Consider the following 11,493-nt stretch of genomic DNA (forward strand, 5'->3'; position numbering starts at 1 on the left):
TGATTGACCTATAACACTGAAATCAATTGGAATCAATAATTTCAGTTTTAGAGACCATCTATTCCCGAACTTAACAATGTACACAGTTTCAAGTATTAATTGTTTTGGTTCAATTAAGTAGGAGATAAAGAGGGCCTCTTGTCCCCAAGTCCCAAAGGTGGACTTGTGGTAATAGCATAGTGTCATTAAATATCCTTCCAATGGACTGGCACCAGTGCAGGGTTAGATCCTACCCTGTGCATAAAACTATCCTGGTTCTTGAACTGGATGACGTAGGTTCGATTATGGATGGATGTAGCATTTATTACAATGGACCACACATGTATTTCAATCAGTCGGTCAGTTATTTTCTAAACAGCTTAGTCCTAAACAGGGTTGCAAGGAGTGCTGGAGCTGATCCCAGCTAGCATAGGGCACAAGGCAGGAACAAACCCTGGACAGGGTGCCAGTTCAACGCATGGCGAACACATACACACACACTCACACACCCCAACCACACATTAGGGCCAATTTAGCATCACCGATTTGCATGTCTTTGGACCATGGGAGGAAACTGGAATACCTGGAGGAGACCCATACAGACATGGTGAGAACATGTAACTCCAAGCAGGGAGGATCTGGAATGCAAACCCTGGTCTCCTTACTGGGAGGCAGCAGCACTACCACTGTGCCATTGTGCCGCTCACATATGTATGTAAATATATTAATCTATCTGTTATTATGAAAATAACAAGTTTGACAAACAAGGGGAGACTATTAAGTCTATCAAGCTCATTTGGCTAGCTACTAGCCTGGCAATCCCAACATCTTCTACAGATGCTTTTTAAAGGTGTCAAAATTTCTGTTTCAACTACATCAGTTAGTAGTTTGTCCTAAAAGTTTCTTCTATTCATGGTCACAGGAAGCAACATACTTGCTTACAGCAGGTATATTTAGATTTACCAATTATTCAAATGGACTGCAGTGGAAGAGTTTCTTGAGGAATGAACATGGAAACTACTTACAAAGGTCTGTCCAGTCAAGTTTTAAAAAAAGGTTCAAACTTTCTGAAGCAGCCATATAATCTGTGTGTTGTAAATAAGCACACTTTTGATCATCATAAAGAGATACTATATCTAAGTAAAAAGCATATATACAGTACTGTAAAACCCAGTATCTGTGGACAGTGACCCTAAATTAAATCTAAAATGTGTAAGAGTTTAGCTTAACTTTATCTTTTTTAGAGTTTTGATGATATGTCAAATGAAGAAGACTTGTACTATAAAAACATGCTAAAAGGGCAGAAAGATAAACACACAACACTGTAATTGAAAGTGCAAAGATGGTCAAATATTCTGGGAAAGTCAGTCTGGCAGTTGCCAGGTCAGGCATGTATGATATTCATGATCTCAATTCCATTACCTGGCACTGTTATATATGTGAGCTACCAATCGTCAATGAATTGTTCTAATATACATGTATAAGCAAGCACAAATGAATTTTTGATATCGTTAACCTGGAAATTTTCTTGGTTTACATTTTGAAGAGATTTCAGACTTGAAACAATTATTAACAAATTAAATACTTCAGCAGATTTATCTTGTAATATGTTAACAATTAAATAACAATGTTTCTATACTCAGTTTAATCTTATTCTCTATTGTTTATTAACATATTATAGACAAAACTAGTTACTTTGTTTGCTTACTTATTGTTATATATTGCTGTACTTTCAAGAATGTTGCACTCTACTACCATTCTCATATAGTGGTGTCAACACACAATTTTTACTACTTTCAATGTAAAGAGTACCAACATTTCTCAATAGTTTTACACCTGGATTGAGTAACATATACTGTATACTACAACTAAAGTTTATTAATTTAAAAAAATGGTTGTAACTGTACAAAACATTCTTTATTAACAAACAATTATTATGACAAAACTATAGGAATGTCCTTTACTAAAAATTTTCTGAAACTACATTGTAAAGATGCTATCTTGTCCCAGGATCTGATGGAATGGAGAAGCGTTGTTTGTAGATGTTCAGAATTCCTAAACCGGTCATTAACAGGTCCAAAATATGAATGGATTGATTACTGATGACAGGTATATACTGGCAGTGATTTTAATTCTATTTACTTATATAGTATTTATTTAAACTATTAAATACTATACCTGCAATGCAAGTTTATAGAAAATGTTTGCTGCTTTGGCAAAATCTGAAGTCTGTAAGTTGACTGAACCACCAATTAGCATCAAACTGAAATAATAAGAAATGATAAAAAATACAAAATCAACATCATATCAAATTCATACGTGATAAAATTTATACTAGCATACCAGCATGAGCTTGTACCTCAATTCATTTTTCAAAAAGGTATAAATGTGTTTGCATATTAAGATTCCACACGACATATAGCACAAGGAGAATCAATCTAATAAGACACAGCAGGCAAAGCATGTAAAGTACCACTGTATTATTGAAATTCTTAGTAACTCACAGCTCTCTTACAGTTGTAAGAGATTATGGGGCACACTCACTCACAAACCCACCGCTTCTCATACTGGGGCTATTTAAAATTCAATAAAATTTCCATTCAGGTTTAAAAGGCTGCAATTCCAAATTAAAGTAATGCTTAAAAGAAGGAGAAATAAAGCTCAGAGCGATATTTCAAATACAGAAAAACAGACAAGGAATCCATGATGTTCTCATGGACATTCACATGGGCTTGCTCCAGAAAAAAATTTGCAAGGAATTAACACAGTTTACAAAGGAATGTATTTTCATATATTAATTTTATACAGTAAATAAACATGTTAATAATTATGGAGTTTTCTACAATTTTTCTATGTATATTCTTTGCACATCTAACTGAAATACTACATTGTCAAATATACTTTGGGAATCAGCAACACAATGATATTTTGTACTGACATACACTAGGTGGCAGCAAACAGACAGTAATGTGTAGCATTTACAATGACAGTACTGTACACAAAATACTTGGAAAATACTGCATGTACAGAAAGGGCGAAATAGCTGCTTTCTGCAAAAATAGCAATAGTCAAAAACATTTGGCTTTTTTTCACTCAGCCTTGTTATTTTCAAGTATAGATCAAGTTAAACACTTCTTAAAAAATTGTCAGGCAACAGTAACCACAATATTCACGGTCTCTCTGAATATTTTTCAGAATTAAACGCAACAGTTGATAAAAAATGGTCATCCAACTGAAAAAATTTAAAATATCAATATGCAAACAAATATATCAAATTGTACATCTCTTACCCATTAATGGAATTGAAAATTTCTTTATATTCCACATATGTCAAATTCAATCTGCAAGAAAATACAAAGTTTTGTACAACAATAATGTTGATATTTTATAAAACTATACTTTTTTAACTTTCTAGTTATTTACTGTTAATTATGGTTAGAAAATGCCTGAATGCACCATGCAGTCATTTATTCTCCTTGAAACAGTGAAGGAAATCAATACTGCATAATTAGACAACCTGTGGGGAAGCAACATCTCCATTAAAGATTTACAAATGCTCCCTTGGGTATCACTTCTTGACATTTTGTTTACCAGTTAACCATTTAAGCAAAGGACAACTCCTGTTTTTTATTGTATGCTTAATTATATTGCTGTTTTCAGATTTAGACTATTTATCCAGCAGTCTGTCTTTTACTTGATTAAGAAAATTACCAAAGATTGGTACCACATGAGGAACACAGGACTAGTTCTGTAAGAATTTTTACTCCCTTGTTAGTTGACAGTTAATTAAGCTGTAAAACATTATAACTTCATTTTCCAGGACTGAGTTACTGCATGCATCTACAAGAAATACATGAAATTTGACATTTTCCAGTTAGAGGGAGTTTGGCACATTAGCTGCTACCTTACAGTTTCAGTCAGTTTCTGAATGGAATCTACTTGTTCAGTGTGTTTGTGTTTTTTCCCCTGGGAACACCAGTTTTCTTCCATGTCAGAAAATGTGCAGAACAGAACTCTAAATTGGCCAAATATGAAGAGAAATATCAAAAACAACTGATTTTGTATCATTGGTTTATGGGTATTCTGTGGAGGAAGCCCACACAAACATGGTGGGATCATGAAAACTCCATGTTGAAGGCACCCATGTAGGTTTCAAATGCCCCATCCATATATGAAATGTTAAATGTAAATGTAAAAGCCACTATCCTAGTAATACAGTGATCCCTCGCTATATCGCGCTTCGCCTTTCGCGGCTTCACTCTATCGCGGATTTTATATGTAAGCATATTTAAATATATATCGCGGATTTTTTGCTGGTTCGCGGATTTCTGAGGCCAATGGGTCTTTTAATTTCTGGTACATGCTTCCTCAGTTGGTTTGCCCAGTTGATTTCATACAAGGGACGCTATTGGCAGATGGCTGAGAAGCTACCCAACTTACTTTCTCTCTCTCTCTCTCTTGCGCTGACTTTCTCTGATCCTGACGTAGGGGGTGTGAGCAGGGGGGCTGTTCGCAAACCTAGACGATACGGACGCTCGTCTAAAAATGCTGAAAGATTGTCTTCACGTTGCTACCTTCTGTGTGCAGCTGCTTCCTGAAGCGACATGCTGCACGGTGCTTCGCATACTTAAAAGCTCAAAGGGCACGTATTGATTTTTGACTTTGTTTTTCTCTGTCTCTCTCTCTCTCTCTCTCTCTCTCCCTGCTCCTGGCGGAGGGGGTGTGAGCTGCCGCCTTCAACAGCTTTGTACCGGCGGTGCTTCGCATACTTAAAAACAAACAGCCCTATTGATTTGTTTGCTTTCCTCTCTGTTTCCTTTGAAGAGGAAGATATGTTTGCATTCTTTTAATTGTGAGACAGAACTGTCATCTCTGTCTTGTCATGGAGCACAGTTTAAACTTTTGAAAAAGAGACAAATGTTTGTTTGCAGTGTTTGAATAACGTTCCTGCCTCTCTACAACCTCCTGTGTTTCTGTGCAAATCTGTGACCCAAGCATGACAATATAAAAATAACCATATAAACATATGGTTTCTACTTCGCGGATTTTCTTATTTCGCGGGTGGCTCTGGAATGCAACCCCCGCGATGGAGGAGGGATTACTGTACTGAAGACATTTCTGCTTATGTGAAAATACAACATTTCCGTCATTAATATGCAACTAATCAAGGGTGTGATGATGATGGGTCCAAGGGTGAATGCCACAAAACTAAATGTAAGCATTCTCTTTATATTTAAATCATTAATTTAATTTAGATAGATAGATACTTTATTAATCCCCAAGGGGAAATTCACATAATTACTAATCAATACTGAGACTGTTCAAGTATGTTAATTTCTTTTTTAGTTACAAAGTGACATTTATAACATTAGGTGCACTACTGAGATGTTCTCTGGAGTTGAATCTCTCGCCATGCATTCGGTTTTAAGAAAACATATACATCTTCATCAACTAGCAACCTGTCTTCATCATGGTATGAATCCCAAAGTTTCACCAACAATAGCCTGTGTATTACTCACTTTATTGGGGCAACTCTGGACCCAGCTGATTCCACAAACTTTACATAGGAAGCTGGAATGTAGGCTTTTCCAAAGGGCTTCAAGTCATCATCTACCGTCTCCTGTGTCAAAATTCCTAAAAGAGGAACAGCAAATGAATTGTTCTTGAGATGTATTAATAGGAACTGTAGCATTTCTGAGAGATTTTGGGTTTTTAAACCTATACTCAAAGTGTAATATTTACATGGAGCACAGACGTTTGTCATATACATATGTCAGAGGCCATACAAATTTTCAAAAACAAAAGTTCAGTGATACAGCAATAATGCTATTACAGTAGAACTAAATATGAAAGGCTTCTAGCATCAATTTTTCTTTTGACCTTTCAGAGCATTTGGTGTATGAATAATGATGAAGGCCAATGAATGCCCAGGACCAGAATGACATCTGCTCGGGCAGGGATGTGAATTTTTGTGGGATGTCAGGAAGATGACAGTTCATGAAATGCCCTTGCTCCTGGATATTTTTATACCCTGATTCTTTACAGCTTCAGAGGCTCCTGTTTTTTATTTCAGTTTCTTAATATGATGTTAGTCCTTGTATTTTTTTTAAATAGAGAGCTTGCCACAACTCTGTGGTGTATTAAGTCAAATGGAAATTAAAATATTCTGCCATTTATTTCTCTTTGAAATAAGAAAACCCGGTTAATGCTGCCATGGCTTTAACAGAATATAATTCAATTTATACATTTTGTACTTCATTTGAATTCAATTGCCTTTTAAGAATCTGCCATTAAAGTACTTTTTTAACCAAAAGCAAATTAGTAGTTTGGTAACTAATAGGTAACCTAAGTTGCTACCATATGCACTTTCTTGTTTTCTTCCTAAAGTATCTTTTCTAATAAAATATTTTTTAAAATGATTGAGAGAAATTAATCCATCCTATTCTGCAAAAAAAAAATAATTGTTTTTCCCTGAAAACTTTTTGACGCAGTTGAATGGCAAAACAAGAAAAAGCATAAACATGGGAATTGGTGTTTTTAAAAATTCAATTGAAACTAAAGGTGCAGTGGCTTATAAGGACTGGTCATCATTTTTAGAAAGAAATTATACATTTTGTTACACTTAACATTTACATTTAGCCTTTTGAAGGAAAATGTACAAAATAATACATTCTTTATGCTCAGTCCTAAAATGAAATGCAGGACTGTACTGTTCTTTATTTAAATAGAAAACATTTATATGCAGATCAGCAATACATTTTGAATATAATGGACAAAGAATATTTGCGTGGGAATGACCTTACCCTAATAGATCTTAATTTCCATATGGTGCTTCCATGTTTAGAAACGCATATGAAAATTAAATTCTGTCTGTCCTGCTGCTCAAAAAATATGAATAGAAGCTTAAGAATGTATTTTAGCTATTTTATAACATATTTAAATCCTGCTTGTATTAAACTTCTCTTTCCAAAAAATATAAATGCAAAATTATAAAATCACAAAACTAAACACTAAACAGTAGTAGGCAATCAAATATAAACTAGTCAAAAAATCCACAAATCTAAAATCAGAAAAACAAGAGCAAATTCCAAAACCAAAGACCCCACTAAAGAGCAACAAACTTACAAGAAAAAGGGAGTTGCAAATGGGAAGCCGAGCAGCAAAAGTAAAGTGAAAATTAAAGCCTCATCAGGCTGCTTCCAAGATGTGAAGTAAGGCCTCTAGCAGCTGTACATCTGTGGCACTGGAAAGCACAGCCCCCTCGCTCAGTATAAAGGGGCAAGGGAGAACAAATACAACTAACATAATTACAAAACAAAATGATCACTAAAAGTAAAGAAATTAACAAAAACAGTATTGTTAACAGAAATCACAAAATATGTTACAAAAATTAACAAAAACAAAACATGAACTTTTTTTGAGCGTCTTACTATTCTTTCAGTTACACTTATGTGCTTACTTAAATTTTTTTTTACAAAAGTCAAAAAATACATATACATTTTAAAAAGCAACTTCCTCATCATAATTCCAAAACACAGGGTCAAAACATATCCTAAAAGCATGAAGCACAGACAGAGCTAACCCGGTAAATGATTCCATACTGGGTACATTGATGGGTACATTCATGCACACAAACCTGAACAGGACCACTTTAGAGTTGCCAGTTAACCTAACAGGCACATCTTTAGGATATGGGAGGAAAACCTGAGTCTTCCACACAGGGAGAATTTGTAAACACCACCTAGGCAGTGACACTAGACTCTGGAGCAATGAGGCAGCATATTTCAATAGACTAAATTAATAATGGCTAGTCATTAAAACAGGTGTACACCAAGTACTGCAATGAGACCTTATCCTCTGGCCAGTTTCCTGTTTGTACAATAAAAAATTGGGCTTCATTTTAAAAAATGAGAGTATCTCAGATAACTGATAAAAAGCAAAGTTGTCCAGAAACATGTGTAAAGCGTAAAAGCTGCAGAATAAAAGTTGATAATACATCTTGCAAAATAGAAAAAAAATACTTTGACCTCAGAATAACTTTCAGTTTTTGCTGCTTTGAATCTTTATCACAGACTGAAAAAACAGAAATCATTTGATATACTGTCAATTCACAATAAAAACATTAAACACATTTGGTCCTTCTGCCCAGTGATGAACAATCAAACCAAGATGTGGAAAAGGCTTTATGGTCCTATGAGGCTAAAACATAACTTTTAAGTCATGCTTTATGCATGGTACATAATACTGCCTCATGTTCCACCTAACACAGTCCTTCCAGCAAAGCATGGTGTGGTGGTAGTAACACACTGTGGAAATACTTCTACCCAGCGGACACTGGGGAACTTTTTAGTGTTATCTGAATTGTGAGGAAAATGCAGAAAGCAAAGTAGAGGCAACTAGTGCAAGAAAATGAATGAACTTCTGAATTCTAAAAATCAAAATCCTAGGTTAAAAAACTGTCTTTAGCAGGATGATCACAAGTACACTGGAATGACTCAGGTATAAAAGTGGGAATGTCCATAAGTGAAGCAGTTAAAGAAGACCTGAAAAAAGTAACATCAACAATCTTGCCTAAATTTACAGATATCTTGAAGAATGAATGAAAATGTATGCAAATTTCAGATACACATAACCAAAGAGAACTGTTATGTTAATATGAAGGGTCAAATAGTAATATGAGGGGTCAAAATATTTTTTTTATTATTATTATTACCACACTTATTTTAACTTCACCTGTTTGTTGTCTGGTACAAATCTTGCAATCGATATTTAACCCACTTCCTATTGTCCAAATTTTGCACACTTTCTCACTTCTGATGACAATACATGAATCAATAATCAGTTTCACTAATTAATCAATTAATCTATGTTAATTAAGAAATTAAATTTTCATATGAAGAATAGTTCAAGATTTCACCAATAAATGGCGCTGGTAACGGATAGAAATATTAAAGGAAGTGTTAAAATATTGATTACAAAATTATACTAAAACTAACCCAAGACTAAAAAGTTGAAAATAATACATGTATAAAAAAAGACTTTTTAAAAACCACACTTATATTAAGTTAAAAAGTGTACAAAAAAGTAAAAAATAAGTCATACATCACTCATAAAATAAAAGCGTGGGCACTTTTCATCAATCAACATTCAAAAAACACTTCTTAAATTAGCAAAAGCACTCACCTTTTATTTTACAAGTGATGTATGAGCGACTTATTTTTTACTTTTTAGTAACTTTTTAACTTAATATAAGCGTGTTTTTTAAAAAGTCTTTTTATATTTTTCTGGAAAATGTATCTGCTAACATACTACTAAGTTTCTCATTAAAACATAATTAGCATGTTATGTTTAGGTAAAAAATATTATTGTATACAAATACTCCTCCATTCATTCATTTTCAGATATTCTTAATTAAACTGAAGGTTTTAAGCAGCTAAAGCATTAAGCACAAGGAAGGAACCAACACAGGAAAGGGTGGTATTGCTCTAACAACACAGTCATGCACACTCATACTTGGGCAACTTAAAGTCACCTATGAACCTAATACATACATTTTTAGTAAGTTTAAAGAAAAACAAGCGTATTTGTACGGACACAAAGAGAATGTGCAATTTCCACACAGAAATAAGTAGCAGGCTCATTCCAGAGCACACTGGAGACAATTATATATCAAACAACTTAACAGCACCTATATCTTAGAAACCAATGCAAATTCTGGATTGGGTAGGATATGTCAAGTCAACATGGAGGGCAAAAATATGTTACTGCATTAATTTATATGTAATTTTTGTTGCTCAACATCAACATTTCTGTTAATACTTCTGAAATTAAAATGATTCCCTTTATCACATGAAACAGAGAAGAAAATAATTATGGGACATTCCTGGTTTACCATAGAGAACAAAGTGGTTACCACTTCCTCTATATGATAAGAAATGGGGTTTCCATTAAAAAAATAAACTGTGTTGGTCACACCTTATATACACTATTGAAAAGTTTATACAAATCTTACAAATACCAACAACTGACTAGCCAATTGCAATTCAAAATTCACCACAACAGATGCAACTTTGTAATTCCAGAGTGAGAAGTACATAATTACAACTGCATAAAACAACTGCCAAATCTAAGATCTTTGTAGCATTCTGAAACTCCAGCTGAGTCGTGTCACTTCATAGTTGACAATACAGGAGGGTGAAAAGGGGTTTCAGTATAAATTACATTTGTTGCTGACATGTTTCCTTCTGTTCACTCGGATTCTGGAATTATAATAAAGATGTAAGAACATTGACTGACTTGACATCTGTACTAGTTTTTTAATCCTTGTGAGATTCTAATTTACAGTATTTCCTGAAAGCGAAAACTTGCACCTTTGTAAAAGTCATACATGCTATTGTGAGACTAAATAAACTACAGTATGTACTCACAGCATTATCACTATCCAGGCTCATTTCTGCATTTCAACAGATGCAGTTGGGATGTGCTCTAGCTCCTGCAATTCTTTATTTCAAAATGAATGAATGGTAACACCAGAACAGTTCTATTTAGCGTAAATGTTTTTGAAGTTATCATGTTACCTTTTTTTAACCTTGCTGTTCACTGTTATTAAAGTTAATTATTTACAGTATACATTAACCAGCTTTGTATTTTGCACTTGAACCTCTTTCCATTATTTTTTAACCTTTGAAATCCTGTATGCTGACACAGCATGGGAACCACATCCTAACCCATACTGTATTAAACGAAACTGAATTAGAGTCCAGTGAACGGACACATGTCCATCACGGTAAGATGCACAGAATGGCACAATTTAGAATGTTGCTGTAGTAGGAAATTGGGGTTATCAAGAATAACCTACTGTTCAAACAGGAACTAGAAAGCTGCAGCTGTTTAAATCGTTATGGGTTATCATAACGTAAAGCAGTTCTTGACTTTAAGTGCTGTCCTCTCTTCTGCTCTGGGACACATCTGCACTGATTCGTATGACAGGAAACGGCGAACCACTGCGCCAACGTACTACTCTATTTCAACTGCAAGGTGAAGAGTTAAGACATTTAAATATATACCTGATTAAATAAATCACAGCAGCGACACCACGTTCGATACACGAATTACGTACATTCTGGATAACACTACTCGCTGACGATACAGTGCAATTGTCGCGTTATGGCGGCTGAACGGTTAGGTTTGCCCAAGTAAAAGGCTTCATTTGTAAATGTACAAGCTGAAATGCTGTGTTCTTCTGACCCCAAACAAGCTATGCGAACACCACGTCGCCGAGCAGGCTTATGACTGCAAAACCACTGCCCCGTTTCTCGACCCCACTCACCAATCACTGGGCGTGTATTGAGTGTCGCTGTGCCCGTGGCAGCTGCCAGTAACGCCGCGAGCAGAACTCGAAAGATGTACATGGCAGACTATCCGAAATTATCGGGAGGATGTAAAGAATCAAGAAGGGAGGAAAAAGCTTCAGTTGTATTTAAGAGGCGTCAGGGAGGGACTATGACAAAAGGA

At 34.9% G+C, this 11,493-nt stretch overlaps 1 protein-coding gene across 1 annotated transcript in view; it reads right to left on the minus strand.

The window, feature by feature from the left end:
* The window catches only part of LOC114650217 (gamma-glutamyl hydrolase), a 33,914-nt gene extending 22,421 nt beyond the window's left edge, over positions 1–11,493 (minus strand). The window contains exons 1-4 of the mRNA XM_028799719.2: positions 11,309–11,493; positions 5,499–5,613; positions 3,270–3,320; positions 2,158–2,242 (exon numbers count right to left, since the gene is read on the minus strand). Of these exons, the coding sequence (XP_028655552.1) occupies positions 2,158–2,242; positions 3,270–3,320; positions 5,499–5,613; positions 11,309–11,390 (333 nt within the window). The 5' untranslated portion in view covers positions 11,391–11,493. The remainder of the gene's footprint in view (positions 1–2,157; positions 2,243–3,269; positions 3,321–5,498; positions 5,614–11,308) is intronic.

This window comes from Erpetoichthys calabaricus, chromosome 1, assembly GCF_900747795.2.
Source record: "Erpetoichthys calabaricus chromosome 1, fErpCal1.3, whole genome shotgun sequence".
Lineage (NCBI taxonomy): Eukaryota > Metazoa > Chordata > Cladistia > Polypteriformes > Polypteridae > Erpetoichthys > Erpetoichthys calabaricus.